The sequence below is a fragment of the Oryctolagus cuniculus genome, chromosome 10 (genome assembly GCF_964237555.1).
Source record: "Oryctolagus cuniculus chromosome 10, mOryCun1.1, whole genome shotgun sequence".
Lineage (NCBI taxonomy): Eukaryota > Metazoa > Chordata > Mammalia > Lagomorpha > Leporidae > Oryctolagus > Oryctolagus cuniculus.
Window position 1 is genome coordinate 802,512 of NC_091441.1, and position 27,056 is coordinate 829,567.

General features: G+C 50.2%; 1 protein-coding gene across 4 annotated transcripts in view; it reads right to left on the bottom strand.

The window, feature by feature from the left end:
• Positions 1–27,056, bottom strand: part of ATP9B (ATPase phospholipid transporting 9B (putative)) — a 245,817-nt gene that overhangs the window by 128,630 nt on the left and 90,131 nt on the right. For 2 of the 4 annotated variants that reach the window (XM_051840449.2, XM_051840450.2), the window contains 2 exons: positions 15,915–15,995; positions 3,810–3,885 (listed from right to left, as the gene is read on the bottom strand). In XM_051840449.2, coding sequence (XP_051696409.2) covers positions 3,810–3,885; positions 15,915–15,995 — 157 coding nt within the window. The remainder of the gene's footprint in view (positions 1–3,809; positions 3,886–15,914; positions 15,996–27,056) is intronic. The other 2 variants (XM_070049842.1, XM_070049843.1) reach the window with 2 other exon arrangements.

Sequence of the window (27,056 nt, forward strand, 5' to 3'; positions counted from 1 at the left end):
GCTGGAGGACTGCCCCACAGAGTAGCCAGGGCAGAAACAGGAGAGGAGCACCTGTTGATTCTGAGCCATAGGAGGGAACAAGACGTAACACCCTCTAGTGTGCACCAGTTCAGAAGGCAGCACAGGACAAACATGGGTGTTACTAAATATTTCCCAGCAAATGAAATACTTGAATGGGATAATTAGAAACTTTATCTATATTTTAAATATAAAACTAAGCTCCCCTCCCACTAGGTCCAACATGGGAAGCTTCCGTATCGGGAAAGACAAATTCTGGAATATGTTTGTGTATTAAAACCACAAGCACAGACAGACAGATACCCTTTCACAGAATCCCCAAGGATGATGGGGACCTAATATTCCTAATTAAATAAGCACTTTAGTTCACTTTATACCAAGACAACATTGTGAGTTTTGTGAGCACTGGATCTGTACAGTCAGTCACTTCGCCTGACCCGCACGCGCATGTCACACTGGCTAAAAACCAAAAGCAATAGTCAGACGCTTCATGTCCACAACAGGGGGCCTGGACAGGATCTGATCTGCCCACAGCTCTGCTGATTCCAGCTCATGAACCTGAGGCCCGCACACTCTGAGTAGAGCAGTGGGATAGGTGCAGTGGGACACTCATGCCTTTGCCCAATTCAAAGTCAGCATTTGTCCATTTCTGCACTTCCAACTCCCTTTCGATCACAATTTTGCTCTTGTGAAAGACTAATCTGTTAGCTACTGTGACTTCCTACTACCAAATCCTATCAACACCTAACAAACAGTATGGCTGCATTTTAAGCAAACGATGATCCTAATGCAAAATAGCAAAAAAATGCAAATAAGGTCAAATTCAGAGGACAAAGGTATTCTCCGTTCTCTTTTATATAAATATTTCGGACTTAGAAAGCATAACAGAGCAAGGCAGACTAAGCTCACATAGTTCAAATGAGCCACACAGGGCAACACTTTCCAACCCTCTTTAATCAATGAGATGTCTCGTTTAATTGCAGATTATCAACCAGTTTCCACAAATTCAAAATAATTAAAATGATTCCTCCAAAATTATACACACACACAAAATACAAAACCTATAACATTTTACCAAAATCATTAATGTCTTTAAGCTATTAAATCAAAGAGACAATGAAATGCTGATTTAAAATTAACTAAAATAAATAAATACATAGTCTACATGTATATGCGACAGACGAGAAGCCAAACAAAATACTTAACAACTACAAGTTCTGCACCCAGAACCCACGAGACCACGGGACAGAAAGATGCTAGTGGCCCACGCATACCAGCCTGGGAACCGACACAACTCCCAGCTCAGCAAACCTCAGTGTATACGCCGCACCCACGTTGCCAGAGCACATCCTGGGCCCAGGAGTAAAACACACAGGCAGCACAGAGACAAGGCAGAGTACCACACGCTAACCACCAACCCAGTACCAGGCCTACAACAGTCTGATGAAGACGGAAAGTCAACAACTAGATGAGACCAGAGACACAGGGAGAGATGGGAGCCCTGCAGCCAGTCTGCACTGCACACGAGGGGCACACGAGGGGCACGGGGGGTCTGCGCCCAGCTCTGGGCCCACTAAGTGCTCATATCAAAGTCGTCACGAGGCGAACAGCAGGTCTGGAGTGAGCTCCTATCTGTTCCTCCTGCCCAGCCCCAGGGCCTCTCTGGGAGTCGAGGTGTTGGAGGAGACCCCCACCCAGGCTGACTGGGACGCTGCTCCAAGACTCTGTCCTGGACTCTAACTTTCTCAGCACTGCCTGTCTGCCCAGCCCCCGACTGCACTGCCCGTTCCTAAGCCCGGCGTGGCTGGCAGTGACCCCTCAGGTGACCACCAGACCGAATGCTTTCTGACCTCTGTCCAGAGGGGAGCTCCTCAGACGGAGCACCTGGACAAGGGCTTGCTCCCACTGCTGTATTGCCCAGGAGCAGGCTCAGCTCCGGGCTCTCCGCAGCGACCTGCGCTGAGCCAGGCACCGCAGGGGCTCTCCCCTTGCCTGAATGTCCCCTGGGTTTAGCTCAAGTCCTCACTCCGGAAGGAAGGCCCGAGTTCATGCTACCCGGGCAGCCAATCTGACTTCAGCTGAGGTCACTTTCAAACCACAAAAGAAAGATCTCAACTTATCCGCAGAGACGTCGGCAGCCTGTGCTGCCCCGGGACACCTCAGAGGTCTCTCAGGCCTCACAGGACACGACAGCCTGGAAGTGTGCTCGCTCGCAACAGTGTCTTCAAATCAAGACAGACACAACTGAAAAGGTCTGAAGACAGAGAACAGTCTGCATTGAAGACACCTGACATTTCACAGCCGCGCTGGCTACCCTCCAGAGCAGATGCCCTGAGGCACTCCCAGCGTGCATGGCAGCGCCCAGGCCCTCGCACCCCAGAAGTCCCGTGGCATTAAGACGGAGCAAGGGCCACCACACGGCACACGGCTGTTAGGAGGCCAGGAGCGGATCTGTGCATCGCCAACAGACACAAGCAGCAGCTTCCACAGAATGGAAGTCAGGACGTCCAGGAAGCCTTCGGCTCAGCTGCTTCTGTGTCCTTCGAGAGAAAGGCCACAGAATGAGTGCTACTGGGGACAGAGGCCAATATGCTCATGGGCTTCAAAGATCCCAGGAACAGAAAAAAAGTAGTTAAAACACAGCATCCTCCAGTATCTTAGTCACGGGTCATCAGTTAGAAACACTAAATATCAATAGTTAGAAACAAAACAGAACACAAGGCCGACAGAAAAACATCAGCTTTCTAATGGGAGATGAACCACGCACCCCAGAGTGCAGGCACCGCCGGGCTCTGCCATCGCCCACGGACACGAGCATCTGAGTGCATCCTTCATGGGGGCAGGGCTGGCCACTGCCCATCTCCCTGACCGGCTGTCGGGCTGGATGCTCCACGGCCTCCGGGGTGGGAAGAGAAGGGGGCCTGAGTCTGAGGCTTCCTGGGCACGATGAGCCCCCTCGAGGGTGTGAGTGGGAAGACTTTCCCCCAGAACCCTGAACCAAGGACCTGGCCTGCCCACCTCTGAGGACACAGAGCTGTCAACTAACTTCCAGCAGGCATCTTGCTCAGTATCAGACCAGGCTCAGCCAAATTCCGCTGACGGTCTATCCTACTGTCAGGCTGGCATTGGCCTACTTCTCCCAAAGCCCTTCCTAGTGTCATCACCAGCAGGGGATACCCACCAGGTGTCACTCCTGTCTCACCAGCGCCAACCAACTTCCACCAAGAACCCGTCCTAGTGTCATCAACAGCATCGAGTAATCTCCGATAAGGTGGTAACCACCAGAGAAATTTACCTCTGAATCTGCCAGTTTAAGAGACCTTCCTTTTGAACTGCTGGGTCACTCCAGCGTCTTCCAGTAACACTCCCCTAACCTTCAGGATGCCCATCCTTGCCCCGGCTGGACGTGACCTCTCAATCCTGCCGGCCTGCTCTTCCCCTGGTCACCCCAAACACACTGTCCTCTTTCAGTCCCTCCGGGGGTATGAACAGGGGAGAAAAGCCATCGTAGTTACCACCGGATTCCCCAGTGCTGCTGTGCCACATCTCATTAAGGTACACAGACAAGCCTGTCAAAGAATCAGCCAAATGCACCCGTGTCCATCGGAGGCTCCACCATCCCTGCCTGCTCCCAACGCCAGCAAGTGACCCGCAGCACAGCCTCTCTGCTGTCCCTCTCTGCTGAATGGCAGTCTGGTTTAACGAGGTCCTTAAGGAAGTGATTCAGGGCACTCTGAGAAACACCAAGTGTTGCGTACGTAGGAGAATCCACTCACGGGAGAAACTCTTACCTGAGGCTACGACAGTGCTTGCCCACAATGTATTTTCTATGCTGAGACTTTCATGAATAGGTGGGTCACAGTCTTCCTGTTCAGAGAAAAAAAAAACTTCAAATCAGCTATTTTTAAAATTATATACACTTAAGATACCTACAGTGTTAGAGACATGGCCACAAATTAGATCCAACTGAACAGCAATGAAAATGCAATGCAAAATCAGAGCTTAAGAGGGAAGGATGAAAAACACACTGCTGACGTCGGGCACAGCGGTGGAGCCGCCCCTTGTGATGGCAGCACCTCACGTGGGCACCAGTGTGCATCCTGGCTGCCTGCTACTGCGCCTGCGGAGGCAGCAGATGATGGCTCAGGCACCTGGGCCCCTGCCACCCATGTGAAAGACCATGATGGAGTTCTTGGCCTCTGCCTTCAGCTTGACCCCGCCCAAGCTGTGGCAACCATTTGGGAAGTGAACCAGCAGAAGGAAGATACCTTTCTCTCTGTGTCTCTCTCTCCCTGTCACTAGGTCTTTCAAATAAATAAATACATCTTTAAATTTTTTTAAAAAAGTAAAGATATTATAAGTATGAACATGTTCTTACTCAGCTGTTTCAGTATTTAACTTTAATGATTTTCAAATTTTCATAAAAGCACTCCTGGCAAAGTGGAAAACACCAGTACAGCTGAGGCTGAACCAGTGCCTCACACTGCATCCCAGGCATGGTGGACTCTCCTCCTGGCCCTTGGTTTAGGACACGCTGTGCTCTCGAAACAAAGGAACATGCTAGTGTAGTTAGCACTACAAAACACACACACACACATGCATTAAGTATGTCAAGAGAGATGTAATTCTTCTCAAATTCCTGTTACGAAATGTTATTTGGGGCTGGCATTGTGGCATAGCGAGTTAAGCTGCCACCTGTGATGTGGGCATCCCTTATGGGCACCAATTCAAGTCCTGGCTGCTCCACTTCTGGGCCAGCTTCCTGCTCATGTCCCTGGGAAAGCAGTGGAAGACGGCCCCAGTGTCTGCGTCCCTGTCACCCAGGTGGGAGACGCAGATGAAGCTCCTCACTCCTGGCTTCAGCCTGGCCCAGTCCCAGCTGTTGTGGCCACTTGGGGAGTGAACCAGCAGATGGAAGATCTCTCTCTTCTCTCTCCCTCTCTCTTGCTCTTTGTATCCCTAACTCCACCTTTCAAATAAAATAAATCAATCTTTTGTAAAAAGTATTGCTTTGAATACTATCCACTAAGCAAAATGCAAATACAAACTGCATGTTGCTCATTACATGCACAGACAAAACACACACACATTTTTAATGTTCAAATTCAGGTACAAAAATTGTCATGTAAAATCCGAGAATTTTTGATGTCTCTACTTTGGCTCTGGAAATCTTGGTAGAATGAAGATACCAGCTGGCGCCGCGGCTCACTAGGCTAATCCTCTGCCTTGTGGCGCCAGCACACCGGGTTCTAGTCCTGGTCGGGGCGCCGGATTCTGTCCCGGTTGCCCCTCTTCCAGGCCAGCTCTCTGCTGTGGCCAGGGAGTGCAGTGGAGGATGGCCCAAGTGCTTGGGCCCTGCACCCCATAGGAAACCAGGAGAAGCACCTGGCTCCTGCCATCGGATCAGCGCCGTGCGCCGGCCGCGGCGGCCACTGGAGAGTGAACCAACGGCAAAGGAAGACCTTTCTCTCTCTCTCTCTGTCCACTCTGCCTGTCAAAAAAAAGAGAAGATACCACAGATCATGACCTTGCATACAAAAGCACCACTAAAAAGAGGGACAGCAACGTGGCAAACAACTGCTCTGTCTGTGAGAAAGAGCTGTGTGTCATCACTAACCAGCAGTTCACTACCCAGGGTAACAGCTCTGTGTCATCACTAACCAGCAGTTCACTACCCAGGGTAACAGCTCTGTGTCATCACTAACCAGCAGTTCACTACCCAGGGTAAGAGCTGTGTGTCATCACTAACCAGCAGTTCACTACCCAGGGTAACAGCTCTGTGTCATCACTAACCAGCAGTTCACTACCCAGGGTAACAGCTCTGTGTCATCACTAACCAGCAGTTCACTACCCAGGGTAACAGCTCTGTGTCATCACTAACCAGCAGTTCACTACCCAGGGTAACAGCTCTGTGTCATCACTAACCAGCAGTTCACTACCCAGGGTAAGAGCTGTGTGTCATCACTAACCAGCAGTCACTACCCAGGGTAAGAGCTGTGTGTCATCACTAACCAGCAGTTCACTACCCAGGGTAACAGCTCTGTGTCATCACTAACTGGTAGTTCACTACCCAGATGTATCCTAAGATAATAAAGAAATCAAATTTGGGAAGGAAAGGACAGAAGACCCTAAAAACGCATTTTCCACAGTAACCTGCGTGTCAGAAACAGCGGTTCATGTCCCTCACTCCTTACGCCATCTGCAAAAGATCTGAGTCCAGTGCAAGCTGCTAACTACTAGGAAGACACCTGCTGACACTGAGTCCTGACTCACCTTGAGGCACAGAATCTAAACCAATTCCAACAGCTTTCAACCTCTCTCTACTGCGACTGCCAAGAATCATGAAGGTCATGGTTTCCGAAAGGGGTGCGGTGCACAGCCGCCCTGTCTGCAGCAGTCACTCTACGGCCCAGGGACCGTACTCAGATCAGTCACTTAGCACTGCAGAGATCCTAACCCCTGTGCAAAGACAGCAGGACCAGCGGCCACGAGAAGCCCCGGGGACTCTGTTCAGATCACTCAGCCCTGCAGAGATCCCTACCTTGCCACAGCATCACCTGAGCTTCCCGGAACTGGTGGGCATGAAGACTGGGACGCCAGCTAGTGTTTGAGATGCGGGTGGAGTACTGCTGCTTTTACAAACAAAAACAAAAGAATCCTTTCAAGAACCTACACTAGATGTAATTTCACAATGCCCGGGTCCTATTACCTGGGAACAAGGGAGTTCATTCAACTCATCAAACACGTGTTCAGGACCTTGACTGACAGCCCACCCTACGCTAGAAACCGTGGTGATAAAGAGTTAAGACACAGGTTCCAGGTGGGAGCTCGGTGTGTACGGAAGCCAGCACAGCAGGGCACTGACGGTGCACGTCAAGGCAGGCAGAAGTGCAGGGAGCCCACAAGCAATTCAAACAAGTGTTCTGTACGAGGGAAGTGGACCGAGGCCAGAGAAGGTAGGAACGGTGTACACACAGCGTGATTAGCACAGCTCGCCCTCCGGCACGCTGAACCCAGGGTGCGAGCAGCGTCAGTGTCTGCAGATTCACAACACTTTCAACCAAATCGTCCCTTTGGAATCACTCTGTTCAGTTACATGTTACATACTTTCATGCATTTCAGTCGTTTTAGTTTTCTAAATCTATTGAAAATTAACAGCCTATCAATATGAAAAATTCTAAAGGAAATATACTTTTATGTGGAAAAAAAAACTGAGGCTTACAGATCCCAACACAAATGTCTGTTTATGAGGAAAAACACTTGAATAGGAAATGCAAAAGAAAAATAGGGACCGGTGCTGTGGCATAGTGAATAAAACTGCCCTGTGACGCCAGCATCCCATATGGGTGCCAGTTTGAGTCCTGGCTGCTCCAGGACTCCGATCCAGCTTCCTGCTAATCAGCCTGGGAAAACAGCAGAAGAGGGCCAAATACTTGGGCCCCTGCACCCATGTAGGAGACCCAGAAGAGGCTCCTGGCTCCTGGCTCCAGCCTGGTTCAGCCCTGGCCGTTGCAGCCATCTGGAGAGTGACCCAGCAGATGGAGGAAATCTCTCTCTCTCTCGGTTGCTCTGCCTTTCAAATCATAATAATAATAGTGTTTATATTAGGATGACGGAGCTCTAACCACTTTATTTTTATATAATTTTATACTTAGGGTGATAACGTATCTACAAATTTCTAAGTCTGTCTGAATCCAATGAAGCTCAGACACAGCAGCTGCCTTTATAAACACACAAGCATCTGTGCGTACTCTTGAGAAAAAACTGCCTAATCCAGAAAAAGTAATCCAGAAAAAGCAGGCGTTCTCCTTGACTTCTGTGGTTCACAGGACAAAAACATCAGCTATTAGCAGAGAGAAACGAGCAGCTTCTGTGGCTTAGATGCCGGTGTGCTTGGATGGCAGGACCCAGTGGAAGCATCGAAGTCGGATGCTTTCACACAGATGGCCTTAGAGTCTAATTCTGACAACTGCTGGCCAGAAAACTCTACACAACCTCACTCCTGCTTCCCAGACACAGTGCTTCTGCCCCTTGGCCTGGTCAGTGTAGCACAGTGTGAAGCACCTGGGCACGACGCACAGGTGTTTGTGTGTTTGAAGACAGCTACCGTGCCAGAGCGTCAATGGATTCCAGATAGACCTAGAGAACTATGATGCATCCTATGTTGTCTGGAAGTTCCAGCCAACTGCATACACCAGGGGCCCAGATAGGCTAACCGCTGACTCGGGCATGTAAGGTGTGAGGTATGGAGCACGCGGAATTCTTGTCCACAACGTGCTCTGAGTTACTTGCGCTGTATCTCAGCAGTTTCTGTACTCTTCAACCCCTAAGATCATAAGCTATGTACTCAGGGGACTGACTTTACCTTCTAGTACCCAGCACAGAACAGGCATGCAGATTTGCCCAGTAAATCAAGAAATAAAGGAACAAGCTTGCAACTCTGCCTCCACCTACCACAGGCGCCCCGCTGAGTCGCAGTGCCCAGGGCAGAGGCCAGGCCCTTTCGAGAACTCTGCCTGAGGTTCAGGGTCTGCTGTTCTGGGGAGCCAGCCCGTGACCCGCGTGCCTCCTCTAGTTCTCTCTGTAGCCCTACCTGCGGCCGCCCGCTACCAGGTTACCACAGAGGCACACATGGTAGCATCTTACTAGTTCCACACCTTTCCTGTGGTTCCCCTTAAAAACTGATGAGCACGTCCATCCTTGATTCTAGGATTTCCCCCTTGTCGAGCCGCAAGCAACCTCCAACTGAAATCGAGGCATTAGCAATACAAGCACTGCGTACCACTCTAGAACTGCCCGAACAGATTCCCACAACTCAGCTTCAGAGATGCAAGCCGGTTCCCGTCGCCTTGCTGCGGCTGCTGAATCCTGGGAACGTGTTCGCGCCGCACACGGAGCTTGAAGAATGCACTGCACGCATGCTTTTCCTGCTCAGTTCTGCAGTGGCCACGGCAGAGTAACCACGCGACATTCTTCCAGTGTTGACAGCTACCCAGAAAGGTAGCCCTTTACCAACCCAGGGCGTACAGAATAGGAAGTCTCTAAATAACTTCCTCTTTGGGCTTCCTTCTCCCTTGAAGAGAGAAAATCAGGATAAGTTGCTGTCTGTGATGCCAGCATCCCATAAAGGTGCCAGTTTGGGTCCCTGCTGCTCCACTTCTGATCCAGCCCCCTGCTAACGTCCCTGGGAAAGCAGTGGAAGATGGCCCAAGTGCTAGGGGCCCTGCACCCCCATGGGAGACCTGGAGGAAGCTCCTGGCTCCTGGCTTCAGCCTGGCCCAGCCCCAGCTGTGGTAGCTATCTGGGGATTGAACCAACAGGTGGACAATCAATCAATTTCTCTCTCTCTCTCTGCCTTTCAAATAAATTAAAAAGAAAGAAAAGATAAAATCTGCTTTGTAGGGAGAACACAAAATGTCACAACTTCAAGTTGTTTTCTTGAAAGTGTATACTTTTATAAATAAAGTTTAATAAATAAGAGTTGTACTTTAAGAGAATTTTGATTGGAAACTCATGAACAATGAGGCGTGTCCTACGATTTGCAAAAGCAATCACAGCAGAAAACACACAACAGCGAGTGGGATGTGATGAAGACTACCAACACCACCAAGTGTCAAACCTGCTACAGCCTCAGACTCCAGACGCCCAGAGAGCACCTGCTGAGGTCTTCAACAGTGAGTTTAACAAGAATAGGAATCTTCACAACGCTGAACCATGAGACAGTCAGTACCTGGGATTGCCCCGACCTCAGGAGGCAAACAAGAGCAGACATCACCCCTGGTGCGTGTGTCTGTACTGGATTCTGCACACTGCCATAGGAACTTTGAATTCATTTCCTGAGTTTTATTTAGTATTTAAGCTGACATGAAAAGATATACTTTCTCTTTTCCCTATTATAACATAAAAACGGAAAATAAAGATACCATTTTGGGGGCTGGTGCTACAGCGTAGGAGGTAAAGCTGCTGCCTGCAGTGCTGGCATCCCATATGGTGTCTGTTCGAGTCCTGGCTGCGGCACTTCTGATTTGGCTCCCTGCTAATGCACCTGGGAAAGCAGAAGACGGCCCAAGTCCTTAGGCCCCTGAACCCATATCGGAGACCCAGATGAAGCTTCTGGCTCTTGGCTGCAGATTGGACCATCTCTAGCCATTGCAGTTATTTGGGGACTGAACCAGCAAATGGAAGGTTCTCTCTCTGTAACTCTACCTTTCAAATAAACAAATAAATCTTAAAAAATAAAGATACCATTTTATAAGAAAGTTGTTGATAAATTTTAATAACTGAGTTCCATTTCCTAGTTATGAAACTAACTATTTAACATGTCTTTTTCTCCCTTTTTCATAAATGCACAAAGATGAAGATTTTGCATCTTAAATAATCCAGACCTACAGACTGACTTATTTAAGAAAACAAAAACAAAACTGTAACAAGCCATCAAATGAAGGCAACAAAAGGCTATTCATTTGAATTTCAGTCATTAAGAACTTGCAGTAACTCCTAGTGTTATTAAACTAAGAGCCCGAAGCAAGTCTCTCTCCCCGTTCCAGTTACCAAATCCCCACCACCAGGCAGGCCTAGTGTCTGCACCCCGCAGGTCAGGTCAGTGCAGGAGCCGCTGCTGCTCCCAGGGTTGCATCGGGAGCAGGGGGCACCACGCCTCCCCAAGATTCCTTCTACACTGGGGCCTGGGAGGTCACTGCGCACCCTCCCCCGCATCTCGCTTCTGATGCAGAGGCTCCCCTCTGTGGAAACAGCGCAGCCATGCCCTAGGTTAAGGCGCCACCTTCTCCCTCTGTGGCAAGATTCGGGCCTGCGTGGCCACCATATGAGGGAACCCTTGCTTCAGCCTGAAGCAGCCAGTGCCTAGCACTCAAAAGTAGAAGCCTGCTCATCCTCAGGGGATGCTCACACACTCTAAAGCACGGGAAAAGGAAAAATCAGACACGCAGGTAGGCGCAAAAGTAAAACTACAAGATGAGCTTGGGTTTCTGGCTTTTTTGAGCTGGGAAAAGACAAATGAAAGGACCAGCCACGGAAGGCTGCCCACTGTGTGTGGGTGGTACCCTACCCTGGGAGGGGCTGCGAGAGCTCCTCACAGACCTCAACCCACCCTGGGCCGGTGCCAGTCCCACTCACAGCCAGTTACGCCTGCACACCTCGCCCAAGCCTCACAGCGGGCCCACATATGAAAAAGGGAAGCACAAGCAATACGGGGCACTGGGTGACCCCTGACGAGCAAGGTCGAGGGGAGGCGGCACTGCACCTGACTCCCCTGAAGAGCAAGGCTGAGGAGGAGGCTGCACTGCACCAGGGCCACCCACCCAACGGACCGTGAGGCTGTCATTCAAATCCCGAGTGAAGGCGGCTGCGCGTGCGGTGCTCCCGCCTGCTGGTGCCACTGAACACAAGCGCTGCAGCTAAGTCCAGGATCAAGGGGCAAACCCAGTTGAGGGTCCAAATATGGCAGAAAGCGTCACAGGGTGGGAACTCAGGAGAGGGGAGAAGCGGTGAGGACCAAAGTCACCGTTATCAGGAACCCACTCTCACAAGGACAGACCCCTGCCGGTCCGTGTGCCACCTCCCAACACTGCAGCCTCAGGATCAAGTTCCCACACACGGACCCCAGGGGACACAGTCACACCCCAGCACCAAGGGAACTACATGTGGCCAGGGCCCAGCAGTTCCCACGCCCACTGAGGAACACAGCAGGGCTCGCCAGAGCACCCTCCACTCAGAGGAGATGCGGAGTGCACACAGTCTGGGGCTCCCACAGAGACTGAGCAGTCCTCCTCCTCGCGAGGATGATCAGGTCAGAAAGCTGGCCGAGACCCAGGCGACTGTGCCCACTGTGCAAAATCACAATGCACACACCCAGCCCTCGTACCTATACCACCCAAGCCAGAAACGTTCAGAAAAACACATTCCAGGAAGCTCCAGAAAGCCAAACTGGCGTTTACCTGTGCTGCCCCTGCCCTCTGACTCCACCCCCAGGGTTCCTGCTGCAGCCCCTGCCCTCTGACTCCACCCCCAGGGCTCCTGCTGCAGTACCACTGCCACAGCACCGTCACCTCCTGTCTCCTTCAAAGGCTATGGTTACGGCGGTACTGAACCTATGCAGTTTATTTTCTTGACGTTATTCCCTAAACAACAGACTATTTGTCCAGAATTTACTTTGTTAGCCATTACACGCAATCCAGAGACGAACGATCCCAACATGCAGGCATAAGCAAACAGGACGCCGTCTCACAGGGCCTGGAGCGTGTGCAGACTCTGATGTCTCCAGGCCCCACACGCACCAAGGGGCGGCTGCACAGTAAGGGGCTCCCCTCCCTCCCCTGCCAAGACAAGCACAGGGATGGCAACGGCTTCGCAGGTTTATCTCGGCACTTCTGCAACTTTCCAGGAAATGGCATGGTTACCATCACCTTCAAGAAAGCCTCACAGAAGTCCACTTGTTCGTGGAGTTGAGGTGGTCACAGGGGTGCGTATGTGAGAGAATACCGGGCCATCACACGCTGAGGGACCACCACTGGGGACACAATGCCAAAGGCCGTGGGGAGGATGCCTTGGAAGACTCAGCCCTGGCCCTAGAAAGCCAGCGGCACAGCTGACACCCTTCCAAAACCCACCAACCGAGGGGCCGGCACTGTGGCATGTGGGTGGAGCCACCACCTGCAGGGACAGCACCCACTATGGGTGCTCTAGCTCTGACCCAGCTCCCTACCCATGGCCTGGGAAAGCAGAGGATGGCACACGTGTGGGCCCTGCACCCACATGGGAGACCCAGAAGCTCTTGGCTCTGGCCTGGCCCAGACCAGCTACTGCGGCCATGTGGGGAGTGAACCAGAGATGGAAGATCTCAATCTCTCTCTCTCCTTCTCTCCATACTCTCTCAGATAAATAAATATTTAGGAAAAAAAAAAAAAAAAGGGCCGGCGCCACGGCTCACTAGGCTAATCCTCTGCCTTGCAGCGCTGGCACACTGGGTTCTAGTCCCGGTCGGGGCGCCGGATTCTGTCCCAGTTGCCCCTCTTCCAGGCCAGCTCTCTGCTGTGGCCAGGGAGTGCAGTGGAGGATGGCCCAAGTGCTTGGGCCCTGCACACCATGGGAGACCAGGAGAAGCACCTGACTCCTGCCATCGGATCAGCGCGGTGCGCCGGCCGTAGCAGCCATTGGAGGGTGAACCAACGGCAAAGGAAGACCTTTCTCTCTGTCTCTCTCTCTCACTGTCCACTCTGCCTGTCAAAAAATAAAATTAAAAAGAAAAAAAAAATGGACCTTCAGCAACCACTCCAGACACAGTATGAAAACGGCTTTAGAGACAACATGGCTCAAATATCTTTATGAGATAATAAGTAGCTTCAGTAATAAATAAATGCAGTTTCAGTAAAGTTAAAAAAAGAGAGCAAAGAAAGGCAGAACAGAGTAGAAGAGAGTGGAAGCAGGAAAAGCAGACAGAAGCTCTAGGAACAGAGGCCTGTTGCAGCAGGGAGAGCCGCAGCGCCAGTGAGCACCCCCATGCTCTCCTGCGTACGAGCAGGCGGACTCAACCGTGCAGCCTTTGCTTTCCTGGTTGTGCTGCATCGCTGTCCAGAGTGCGGTGCTGCTTGCACATGGAACCCGTGGCTTTCTCAGTACACAGCGCACAATCCATGTTTTCTGGTGTCCCATTCACACCGAGAAACGAACATCAGCAGAAGTTGAAAAAAAAAAGCAATTTCCTGACTGCAGCTCAGATCCACCCGCACCTTCCTCAGCAGATCGGCAGATCCACCCGCACCTTCCTCAGCTTGTCTGCCTACCTGACCACTTCCAACCAACAGATTTTCAAGTCTCCTTCTAACGGCTCTCATTTCCACAGCATCTCTGTCTCATTCCAAATTCCACCGAGATTCTGTTCTGTTAAATACCAAGGCTGTAACTCGTGTTTTCTCTCTGCTTTTTCTTGTGGTATCTCTGCCTTTCTTTAATTTAGCTTTCTGAGAGAATTAGTTTTAGATACAATGGAGACTACGTGAAAACATTTCTTAAACGCAGAAACAACTGCGTGTGCTGCCGCTCTCACTGCACACGCTGATCAGCTTGAACTGAGGGCTGGAAAGTTCACTTTGGGGCTTGCGTTGTGGCAGTCAGTTAAGTCGCCACCTACAATGCCGACATCCCATATGGGGGCTGGTTCGTGTCCCGGCTGCTCTACTTGCAATCCAGCTCCCTAATGGCCTGGGAAGGCAGTGGAAGATGGCCCAAGTGCTTAGACCCCTGTGCCCAAGTGGAGACTCAGTAGAAGCTCCTGGCTCCAGCCTGGTCCAGGCCTGGTCACTGGGGCCCTTGGGGAGTGAACCAGCTGATGGAAGACCTCTCTCTGACTCTACCTTTCAAATAAATAAAATAAATCTCTTTTTTAAAAAGTTCATTTTGGTTCCTAGTAAGGTCTGTACATGTTACTGCCAGCACTGGGGTCTCCTGGCCTGCCCCCACCTTCTTTCCGCTCCCACCACTGAACTCATCAGATGTGGACCAAGGCTCTGACTACCCTGAACCAAGCCAACAGCCGGTGAGGTGCTTCTGTTGCTTCTTGGACATTCAGGCACTGCCTTCGATGCAGTCTCCTACCTCTGCCAACTCTCAGACTAGATGACCACTTGCAGTGCTGGCCAGGAAACCTCCCTGGAAGTCCCATCTTGTCTGCTGGCCAAGCACAGCCGCCCTGAACTGTGTGTGTTGAAAACCATTCTCTGTTGACCTGCAGAAGCAGCTTCCGTGGAGGCTGAGGGTTTCTTCCCTTGCAGCGCCCGAGAACATGGCCTTGTTCTCTTCTTGCTGCTTGTGCTGAGTGTGAGCGTCTGCTGCCAACTGACTTCCTCCCAACAGCGAGGGGGTCAGCCCTCAAGTGCCAGTTTGAGTCTCAGATGCCTCGCCTCTGATGTGCTTCCTGCTGATGTTGTCTACAAAGACAGTGGATAATGGCCCAAGTACATGGGTGCCTGCCACCCATGGAAGACCAAGATGGAGCTCCTGGCTCCTGGCTTTGATGTGGCCCAACCTCAGCTATTTACAGCATTTGGGGAGTGAACCACCAGAGGGAAGATCCGTTTCTCCCTATCGTTCTGCCTTTCAGATAAATACAGCTTTAAAAAGAAAGATTCCGGGGCCAATGCTGTAGCGCACCAGGTTAAGCCGTGGCCTGTAATGCCAGCATCCCATATGGGTGTCAGTTCCAGTCCCAGCTGCTCTACTTCAGATCCAGCTCTCTGCTTATGTCCCTGGAAAAGCAGTGGAAGACGGCCTGAGTACTTGGGTCCTTGCACCCACGAGGGAGATATGGATGAAGCTCCTAGCTCCTGGCTTCGGTTGGCCCAGCCCCAGCTCCAGGTGTCACGTGCATTTGGGGAGTGAAGCAGTAGATGGAAGATGGTTCTCTCTGTTTCCCTCTCATTATACTTTTCAAATGAAATAAATAAATCTCTTAAAATTAAAAAAAATTAAGCAGCTTCTGACTGCATCACTCTTACTGTCTCCAGAGCAGGCGGGGAGACAGGCATTGGGCCCGAAGGGCCTTCTGTGATGCCTGCACCCCATTTGGGGTGCCTGGGTTCAAGCCCTGGCTCTGAACCAGCTTCCTGCGAGTGTGCACCCTGGAGAGCAGTAGGTGGTGATGGTACTTGGATCCCTGATGCCCACAAGGGAGAACTGAGTGAGCTCCTGGCTCGGCCCTGGCCCAGCCCTGGTGGTTGCAGGTATTTAAGGAGTGAATTGGCAGATGGGGTATCACTTTTTCTCTTTTCTGTTCTCTACCTTGTGAGTAAAATAAAAATAAATTAATAAAAAAAAGGTTCAGTAATTTCAACTTATACATACAGCAAATGTGTTTGCAGCGCACAACAGCTGTGACTTACCCTGGTAAAAGTCCCTTCAAAGCTGTGAATGTCCAGTTGTGGCTTCTGGGCATAAACGTAAGCACTGATAGAAAAAAGGTCCTGCAATACAGAACGCTGGAGTTAATCACAACGTCACCACACATTACACTTCCAGTTGCAAATTAATGTTAATTAATATTTCTCGGCTGGCGCCGCAGCTCACTAGGCTAATCCTCCGCCTGTGGCGCTGGCACACCGGGTTCTAGTCCCAGTTGGGGCGCTGGATTCTGTCCCGGTTGCTCCTCTTCCAGTCCAGCTCTCTGCTGTGGCCCAGGAGTGCAGTGGAGGATGACCCAGGTCCTTGGGCCCTGCACCCCATGGGAGACCAGGAGAAGCACCTGGCTCCTGGCTTCGGATCAGCACGGTGCGCCAGCTGCAGCGCGCCGGCTGCAGTGGCCATTGGGGGTGAACCAACGGAAAAAGGAAGACCTTTCTCTCTGTGTCTCTCTCTCACTATCCACTTGACTGTCAAAAAAAAATATTTCTCATACCCATATAACATTTACCAAAAGTGACCCCTGATTTTCTTAGATTTTGTGTGCCAACACTCTGACTTAGGCCAGAAGATAACTAAAGAAAGCGTTTTTTAGTTCAGCAGAGTGTGGCGCCTTCTCCTGGTTCTGGCAGCGCCTTGCACCAACCACTGGGGAGGTGCTCTGCAAGCGCCCGTCACCGGGCTTCCACGTGGTTCTCACTCTGGAGGTGCAACCAAGACAGACGAGGCTGGAGTCATGTGCACACCAAGTGCTCAGTGACCTGATTCAGGGGGGGTCTTGTCTGCCAGAGGCCGTCTCAGTCTTGGCTTGTGGTGGCCACGCTGAGAGCAGACAGATTCCCACGCATGGCTCAGAGAGCAGGGTGGCTGTAGTGTCAGACCCCTGAGCAGCCAGGAACCAGAACATACCACAGACACAGGGCTTTTCTCTGCGGGGCCAGGCACCTGAAACTGAGCTGTTGTCAGTCACAGAGCCCAGGGTCCTAACTGCGGCCCTGGCCAAAGCAGCCAGCTGAGAAGGCACATGGCAGGGATGGGAGCCCCACATGTCCCAGGGGAGTCTCAGTGCTGGGAACGGGGTGCATGGCCACCCAGAGCAGCTGCAGTTGGCAGCAGCAGTGGCCAAACTTCCACCTTCACTTCCCAGAGAGGCAGCCTGAGGGCTGGGTGCTAGGACCCAGAAAGCAGAGGGCCTTTCCCAGGAAAAACCATTAGGACGAAAGGGGTGGAGATTATATAGGCATTTTGAAAATGTTTGAACATTCAGAATTTCTTCTTGAATGATTCTTAAACATGATGTGTCAGTGCTGGTTAAGGTGTATAAAAAATGTTTTCCTTTAAAAAAGAAAAAAGAAATTTTGTACTTCCTGCATACAGAATCCTTCCAGATGAAAGAAACATCTGGGGAAAGAAGGGGTGTGAAGGCACATGGCTGCCAAGCAGAGCAGCAGATTCTGTCACACAGAGAAGAAACGGACCCGACACTTGGTCACAGACGCGGGGCGTGTGGGGTTAAGCTACAGTGTGGGATCCCACGTTCCGTCCTGGGGGCCTGGGTGGAGCTCTACCTCTGCTTCCGATTCAGCTCCCTGTTCCTGGGCCTGCGCTACCCATGGGAGAGACCTGGACAGAGTCCCTGGCTCCTGGCTTCAGCCCAACCAAGCCCAAGCCCTGGCTGCTGGGGGCACCTGAGCAGTGAGTGACTCAGTATACAGGAGACTTATCTATCCACGTCACTTTACTTTTCCAATAATTTTTTTTTTAAAACATTTTGGGGCCAGCACTGTGGCGCAGTGGGTTAACGCCCTGGCATCCCATATGGGTACTGGTTCTAGTCCCGGCTGCTCTTCTTCCAATCCAGCTCTCTGCTATGGCCTGGGAAAGCAGTAGAAGATGGCCCAAGTCCTTGGGCCCCTGCACCCGTGTGGGAGACCCGGAAGAAGCTCCTGGCTTCGGATTGGCGCAGTTCCGGCCGTTGTGGCCATCTGGGGAGTGAGCCAGCGGATGGAAGACCTCTCTCTCTGCCTCTCCTCTCTGTGTAACTCTGACTTTCAAAAAATAAATAAATCTTTAAAAAAAAATTTTGATACAGGGCAGTTTGAAGAAGGGAGCCTAAATGACTTTTGTCCCTCAGAACTGTTCTAGAAGCTCCCCTTGCTGCCACTGTGCGCACATCCACTCAGACGGGCAGCGGGCTCTCTGTGCTCGCACGCCACAGCACCAGTCTCAGTGAACTGCTGGTGCACGGGCCCTGCTCCACCTGCCAGTCGGGTGCTCCTGAGACCAGCACTACAGGGCAGGCTCGCTCGGTGCCGTGAGGTCCCACAAGCAACAATACCACTCACAACTGGGCTGCAGACACACAGGCCAGCGTGACAGGCCACGCAGAGACAACTTCCCGCCGCAGGTCCAGGGCCCTGGCCTTCAGAAGGGCCTGCACAAGGTGGCCCTTGAGGAGGAGGCTCGGTAATGGGGGTTCAGGAAGGGCTCCCAGCCTTCTGAGAGGAGGCAGGCTCACTGTGCTACAGCCGTGCACAGCAATGTGGTTCATCCTCAAAGCTGCTTTCCTCCTGGGATCCTGAAATCTTGGTTGGTGCTTTTGTGACCAGCCCCCAGCAACGCTCCCAAGGGATAAAGCTCTAAGTAGTTCCCCCAGCAGAAGGAGAAAATGTCACCCACTGGTCTTGACCTGGCGCCTCTGTGACTCCACTGGAGAGCAGCCCTGGACACTGGCGCTGGCTTCCTCTGGACTCCACACCCAGCCCTTCTGCTGTGACACATCACAGCCCAGAGGAGGGACTCTGAGACCTGCACGTCCTAGGACAAGTCCTCACATCTGGACCACAGCCACAGCGGCTTGCCACCTGCAGGGTCACGGCTCCCTTTCTGTGGGGAAGCATGTGGGAATGTGCCAGTGTGACTGCCGCGCTTCAGGTGGAAACCCACAGATCCCAGACATGAAGAAGCAGAGGTCAGAGGTTAGGGTGGCCTCAGGAGCAGGAACGCGAGAATGGAACTGAACTCTCTGAAGGCCGGCACCGGACAAGGGCCTTCCCCTGCGAGTGTAATCTCAGTCTGAGCATGAAGCACTCCTGGTCAGGGCGGATTTCAGGCAGCACAGCTCAGCTACATCAACAAAGTTTCCATCCAAGTAACAACCTGTTACAACAAAGTCAAACGCACAAAAAGCCAACATTCTTCAAAAAACCTAACAGAATCCAGTATCCATGCGTCATTAATAAAGTTGAAGATAAAATCCAAATTTAAGTTCCAGCTGCTCCACTTCCAATCCAGCTCCCTACTAAGGTGCCTGTGAGGGCAGCAAATGATGGCCCAAGTGTTGGGTCCCTGCCACCCACGTGAGAACCTGGTTTCAACCTGGCCCAGACTTGCTGTTGTAACCACCTGGTGAGTGAAACAGCAGGTGAAAAGCCGTATCTCTGTCTCTGTTTTGGTTTCACTCTTTCTTTCTCTCTCCTTCCTCAGTACCCCTCCATCCTCTATGTCGTTCAGTCTTTCAATCAATCAATCAAACCACAAGTTCCAAAGTCTAGAAATAAAGTCAATGAAACCAGTCATGAGAGGATCAGAGATCCAAGGTAAGGGATGAGAATGTCAAAGCAGCTTCATGACACCCTGAAGACTGAAATTCTCAAAAATATGCCCTGAAAGTATGAACAAGAAATCACAGCAGAGAAGGAGAAAGTACGCTTAAAAGAAAAACAAACAAACAAAAAAAAAAGAATCACATGCAAATTGTAGACTTGCAAAAGCTAAGTATGTGAAATGAATCGTGCAGATGGATCCAACAGCAGAGTGGAGCCAGCAGAGTAGAGGTGGTGAACCGAAGACAGGTGCAGAGGGGGTTTGCCAGAGCACAGGAAGAACGATCTCTAGATGGACATGGAGGCAGAGCCAGGGAGGGAATCTCAAGACACCCAGCAGGCTCATAATTGGGCTTAAAAGGGGGTGGGAGAGTAGGAAAGGGGAGCTCTCTGGGGTTGGTGCGGTGGCCTGGCAGGGAGACCAACGCCTACGATGCCAGCATCCCAAATGGGCATTGTTGGTTCAAGTCTCCATTGCTCCACTACAGATCCAGCTCCCTGCTATGGCCTGGGAAAGGAACAGAAGATGGCCCAAGTGCTTGGGCCCCTGCACCCATGTGGGAGACCTGGATGGAGCTCCAGGCTCCTGGTGTTAACGGGGCCCCGCCCCAGCAGCCATTTGGGCAGTGAACCAGAGGATGGAAGGTCTCTTTCTCTGCTTCCTTCTCTTTCTGTGATTCTTCCTGCAGGCGGGAAGGTAGGCTACCTGAAGAAATAGTGACTGGAAATACGCCAACTCTGCAGACAGCCAAAAATGCACAGACTCAGGCAGCTCAGAAAAACCTCAGACAGAGTAAGATTTTGAAAACTCCAGAAATACCTAGAGAAAAATGACAGGTTACATACAGCAGAGCAACTATCAAAATACCACTAACTTCTCATGAAAAGAAGCAGGAAACAGTAGAATAAACATTTTTTTAAAGATTTATTTATTAACTTGAAAGAGCCACACAGAGAAGGAGAGGCAGAGAGAGGCGGGGGGGGGGGGGGTCCTTCCATCCACTGGCTCATTCCCCAGATGGCTGCAATGGCCAGAGCTGTGCCAATCCCAAGCCAGGAGCCAGGAGTCTCCCCGGGCTCTCCCACATGGCCACAGGGGCCCAAGGACCTGGGCCATCCTCCACTACCCTCCCAGGCCACAGCAGAGAGCTGGATCGGAAGTGGAGCAGCTGGGACTCGAACCGGTGCCCACATGGGATACCGGCACCGAAAGAGGCGGCCCCACCTGCTATGCCACAGCACTAGCCCCAGAATAAACATTTAAAGTGTTACAGAGGCAGAGAAAGCTTGGCCATAAAGAAGTCAATGTTGAGCAAAACTATCCTTGAGAACACAGGCGAGACGCGGTCTCACTTCCAGCAGACATGCATGACGCAGATGCTCAGGGACGTGCTGGGCTAAGGGAGAAGCAGCTCAGCTCTTCAAAAAGCAATGAGGGGAACAGAAATGGGTAAATATCAGGAGGGAAATTAAAATTCTATTTTTCCTCTGATTTCTTTAAAATGCAGATGAACCTGTGATGCAGCACTTTATAACACAGACAAATACAGGAGATATTTAGAAGTATAGCACATAGGAGATGCAGGATACAGTAGATCTATTCAGTGACAAGGTTCTTACACTGTATGTGAAGTGATACAATTTTAACTTTTCACAAAACACTTAAAATTGAAAGCAAATTACAACCTGTGGAAACTACAGAAAAAGGTAGAGCTACAAAGTCAACAGCTAAATTAAAACAGAACTCCAAAAATATTCAGTTAAGCCAAAGCTGAAGTAACAGCTAGCTGAAGGAAGACTTGAGGAACGCAGTAGGCTCCAAGCCTTAGGGGACGACGGGAAGCGACCAGGTGGAAGAGAAGGTCAGGGAAGGGGGAGGGACTGAAGAGCTATCAGGGTCTCCGGAAAGCTCGGAGGGACAGGACCAGCCCAGGCTTTGGAAGAAAAAGTGGAAAGCAGTCACTAGTAGAGGTGGTGGGAAATGGAAGGGCTTTCCATTTGCTACAATCTCTCCAGCGTAAGTGTCCGGAACACACAAATGTATCCAGAGCTCAGTGTCCTGAAGAACTAGCCTAGAGTAAATGACGTCACCAGAACGGAAACCCCGAGGGCAACCGCCAGGAGAGCCACGTATTCTCAGGGCAAGAAGACCCAGCAGCTTCAGTGCAGCCTGCTCAGTAGGCAATGTAGGAGGCAGGGCAACGGAGGGCCTGCTGGGGCACAGTCCACCTGTCTCCCCGGCTCCCCGCCAATGAGAACTTCTAAGCTGCAGACGGGCAGGGGTCTTCACACCAGAACACCTTCTTCAACATGTACCACAGCTGGCCACAACCACATGACCAACTAGGGAAAACGGAGTGGACGGGCTTGGGGGGAGGCCACACCTGGCTGCAGCACTCACTGTGTCCTCCTCCCCCTCTGCTGCTGGCCAGCACAGAGGCAGAGCAGCCACTGGGCCTGCTGTGCAAAGTCACACACTGAAGAGGACATGTCTGGGACATCCACCTCTGGCTGACGAGCGGAGGAGGAAAACTTCTGCTTGACTTGGGGTGTATCAATCAAGTTTCAGTAAAGAGGATCACTCTAGTCTTTATTCAACTCCATTTTATTTGAAATGCAAACACACACACACACACACACAGATCTTCCATCTACTGGTTTATTTCCAAATGCCCACAACAGCCAGGGCTGGGCCAACCTGAAGCCAGCAGCTAGGAACACAATTTGGGTTTCCTGCTCTTCCCAGTGTGCACATTAGCAGGAAGTTGGATTCAAAGAGAGTAGCCATGGCTGGCGCTGTAGCGTAGCGGGTAAAGCCGCTGCCTGCGGTGCCAGCATCCCATATAGGTGCCAGTTCAAGTCCTGGCTGCTCCACTTCTGATCCAGCTCTCTGCTATAGCCTGGGAAAGCAGTAGAAGATGGCACAAGTCCTTGGGCTCCTGCACCCATGTGGGAGACCAAGAAGAAGCTCCTGGCTCCTGGCTTCGGATCAGCACAGTTTCGGCCATTGCAGCCAATTGGGGAGTGAACCAGCAGATGGAAGACCTCTCTCTGTGTAACTTTGACTTTCAAATAAAAAAGAGAGTAGCCACAACTCAAACCAGGCACTCCAATACACAATGCTGGTCACCCAGGGGTGACTCAACTGCTACGCCACGCAATCCCTCCCATTCTAGTCTTTGACAGTAAAGAGAAAAAACATAGAACATGATGCTTCCAACATCAGAGGAAGGAACGAGGTGCAGTGCTGAGTCCCCCCAGATTACTCTCGTCCACGGAAGATGCTGATGCAAGATGGAGCTCAAGACGCCGGCGGAGCTGTCCCGTGGGTGTAGAGACCACTGTTCGTGAGATTCTCGCTCAAGCCTCCTCAAAGACCCTGCTGCTGGGAAGGAAACTCCCCTGCCCCTGCCCCACCACCTGCCAGAGGACCCGTGCTTAAGAAAGCTAAGCCACACCCCCCAAGAACAGGGCAGGGAGCACACTAGCCCCTCCCTGGCACTGGTGCTGCTCAGACTCAGGAGGAGGCCACAACCACGGACTTCCAAGTTAACTGAGTCAGGCTCATTTACACCAGTGGAGATACGTCTGAGACTTACGAAAATACTGTTAGCACGTTATTAAGGAGCCAAAGGGACCCCACGGACAAGGCACGTTTGAGAATCACCTAGCAAGTACGCACTTCACTGCCACAGTGATTTTCAAAGCAAGAAAGTTTCACCTAGCAGCTGCCTTTTGACACATGCAAATGAAGCAAAGCCAGCAAGCCCTCAGGTCTGCGCACAGGGGCACTGAGAGGGAAACATTTCATCTAGCATATTAGACATCAAATGCCAGAATAATGGCACAATAATGAGAATGTCATTCGGAGCTTTTCATGATAATTTAGAAATCATTCTGAAGTTTTCAATAAGGCAGAAAAGCTTGTGCTATTAGGTCAAGGGCAACATTTGTTTGCATTACTTAAAGGTCATTAAAATACACCCTTAATCATAACATGTGGTTCATTACCAATAAAATGGCCTTTCGTTCAATAAAACTAATTAAATGTAAATGGTATTGTTTACTGCTATATGGATCTTTTGAAATAAATCAGCAAGTCATGATTTATTGAAAATTACTGTGGCCTCCTGGTTGTTAATAAATTTGCTTGATCACAAAAGACAGAAACCCGTTTCCCAAACGTCCACATGCTCTCGCCAGCAGCAAAGCAGCAAGAAGACAACTCTTCCTTCTCTGACCACCAAGTGCCAAGAGTGGTGACCTCACAGCTTCAGGATGCCTTCTGGAGGCACAAGGCCACAACTGAATGGACCACGCTGTGACGACACATAGTGCTGGACACAGAACATGCTCCGCATCTATCACATCAAGACACAGAAGAAAAAGGAGGGACAACTACACAACTTCAGGCACATGGCTGAAACAGGACAAACCAAACAGTAAAACTAGTTTCCTGTCTATGAAAAAAAGATCAATATCAAATAAACAAAATGATATAAAGTCACAAATTTGAATTGAGTAATGAATCAGAATACTTTTAAATTTCCTTTTTTTTCTAGGATACACTGCTTTTTGATTTTATGCTCATATAAAAATTAAAGTGCTAAATAAATATACTGGATTACAATGTCAGAGTAGGGAGACAGCGTACCACTCTAGTCTAGGAAAAGATAGTTTAAAAAAGTGGAGAGAGTACAGTCCCAGGGAAGAGTTGGGGGAAAACGGCAGAGGAAAGTCCATGCAGGTTGGAGGGACACAGTAGACCTACGTGGAGGGTGTGGACACGCACAATCAGGATCCCAGTAGCTGAGAGCCTCCGCACCAGCTTAGGAGAGTGAGGTGAGACCACACTGCAGCAGCCCAGGCCACTGGCGATAAAGCTGCAGTAAATGCCAGGAGGAAATCTGCCTTGGAGCCCTGTGGGGGATACTGTACCTGACAAACTAGAGGAGAAGGGGGAGGGCGTTTCTCTCTCTCTGATCACCCTGCAACAGTGTCCTGTAACAAGCCGAGAGAGTGGGAGCCGTTGCTGACATACGAACATCCGCACCAGCTGCTTGCGTCCATGCTCAGCAACCAGCCAGGCAGAGGCTCCGAGTCTGGCAGGGAGAACAGACGGGGGCTGGGTGCTTGTGATGTGGGAGGCTCGTGTGCCTGACCTGGGTGCTTGTGATGTGGGAGGCTCGTGTGCCTGACCTGTGAGAATGCCGAGACTGTAAGAGCACTGAGGCTGTGTGGGAAGGCTCAGGCTGTGGCTAGACTTTGGGCAGTCACTGTGGAGGCTCGACAAGCTCAGGGCTCCCTGATTTCCTGGTGAGGGACGCTGCTGGGGAACGACAGCATGGAGTCCCTCAGAAATCTGAATATAGACCTACCATTCGACCCAGCCATCCCACTCCTGGGAATCTACCCACGAGAAACGAAATCAGCATATGAAAGAGTTATCTGCACCCCCATGTTTACAGCAGCTCAACTCACAACAGCTAGGACATGGGATCAACCCAAATGCTCATCAACTGAAAACTAGATAAAGAAATTATGGGATATGTACATTATGGAATACTACACAGTGGTTAAAAAAATGAAATCTGGTCATTTGCAACAAAATGCATGAAACTGGAAAATATTATACTTAGTGAAATAAGCCATTCCCAAAGGGACAAATACCACATGTTCTCCCTGACCTGTGATAACAGAGCACCTAAAAGGTGATCTGTAGTCTTGGAACGGACTTTGAGAAGCAATGACTTGAACAGCCCTTGTCTCTACTGTCGAGGAACAGCATTGTTATATATATAGTCTATTTGCTGAATTATTAACATAGAGCCAAACATATGTATATAAAGTTAATTGAAAATAGATCTCAGTAAAAAAAAAAAAAATACTAAGAGTGGGAAGGAGGAAAAGTGGTAGGAGTATGATTGGGAGGGCAGGCATGGTGGGAAGAATCACCATGTCCCTAAAGTTGTAATTATGAAGTGTATAAAGCCTGTAACTGTGAAGCTGTACAGTTCTGCATACATTCCTATGGATTTACTTCTAAGGGTACAGTTTAAAAACTTGCCATGGGACCCCAAATCCCCTTAAGCTAGGTTGTAAAAATACCATCTTAAGTGTTAAAGTGACCATCTGGCTAGAATTAAAGGTCTGGTAATAGTAATAGATAGAATCAAAAATGATTGAATGCACCAACATGGAAGCAGTCCACACAGTGGACTCATAGAATGACAATCACTTTAAGTAGCATTCTGACCTAAGAATCAGCCTTTAAGGCATTCTGGTCTGGCTGAAAAGCCCACAAGAACATTTTAGACATGGAAAGCCAAGACACTGTGGCAAAAAATGTCCTACATGAAAGACCTCAGTGGGTGAGACACCAGTGGAAAAAAGTGGTCATCAAAGAAGGATATATTTTTGTCTGAAGGGAGAGGAGAGAACTTCCACTTTGCTTATGGCCTTGTCTAAACACTGAGGGAATTTGTGGATTCAAAGGGCTTCCATAGCTTAAGCAGCTCATGCCAAGTGCCTCTGGTGATCACTGACATCATACATAAGAGTGTTAATTGTTAATTAACAACAAGAATTATTGTGCGTTAACTTTCCATGCAGGACCTCTGTCCTCAAAGAGTTGTACTATAATTATGTCTAAGTAACTGCAAAAGTTCTTGAGTGCTTCCTTAATTAAGATTCTAAAAAAAAAAAAAATGAAGAAGTGAAATTAACTTCAAGATGCAATGACTTTGAACAGCCCTTGTCTCGACTGTTGAGCAACAGTTTTTTGTTTTGTTTTGTTTTCCATGCAAATTGTTGGACCTTCCACTTGGTATAGAGTTGGACTTCTGTGTATAAAGTTAATTAAAATGGATCTTAATGGAAAATCGGACTGAGAATGGGAGAGGGAGGAGAAGGAGAGGTGTGAGAGTGGATGGGAGGGTGGGTATGCTGGGAAGAATCACTGTTTTCCTAAAGTAGTACTTATGAAATGCAAATAAATAAATAAATCTTATAAAAATTAAAAGGCTTAGGGCCGGCGCTGTGTCGCAGCGGATTAACACCCTGGTCTGAAGCACCAGCATTCCATGTGGGCACCAGTTCTAGCCCTGGCTGCTCCTCTTCCCTTCCAGCTCTCTGCTATGGCCTGGGATAGCAAGTCCTTAGGCCCCTGCAACCACATGGGAGACCCAGAAGAAGCTCCTGGCTTTGGATCGGCACAGCTCCAGCCGTTGCGGCCATCTGGGGAGTGAACCAGCAGATGGAAAACCTCTCTCTCTGTCTCTACCTCTCTCTGTAACTCTTTCAAATAAATAAAATAAATCTTGAAAAAAAATTAAAATGTTTTCATTAAGCATAGTTATTTTACTCAAATGGTTAGTCATATTTCATAACAAAGTGTACCAGCCAGTGGTGGGAGTCGTGGTGTGCTGCGCTGGATTCGCTTGCCAGCGGCCATCTTGGCATGACCTTCTCATTCCACCACAGTAGTGCAGCGGGTTAGGTTGCCACTTATGACACTGGCAT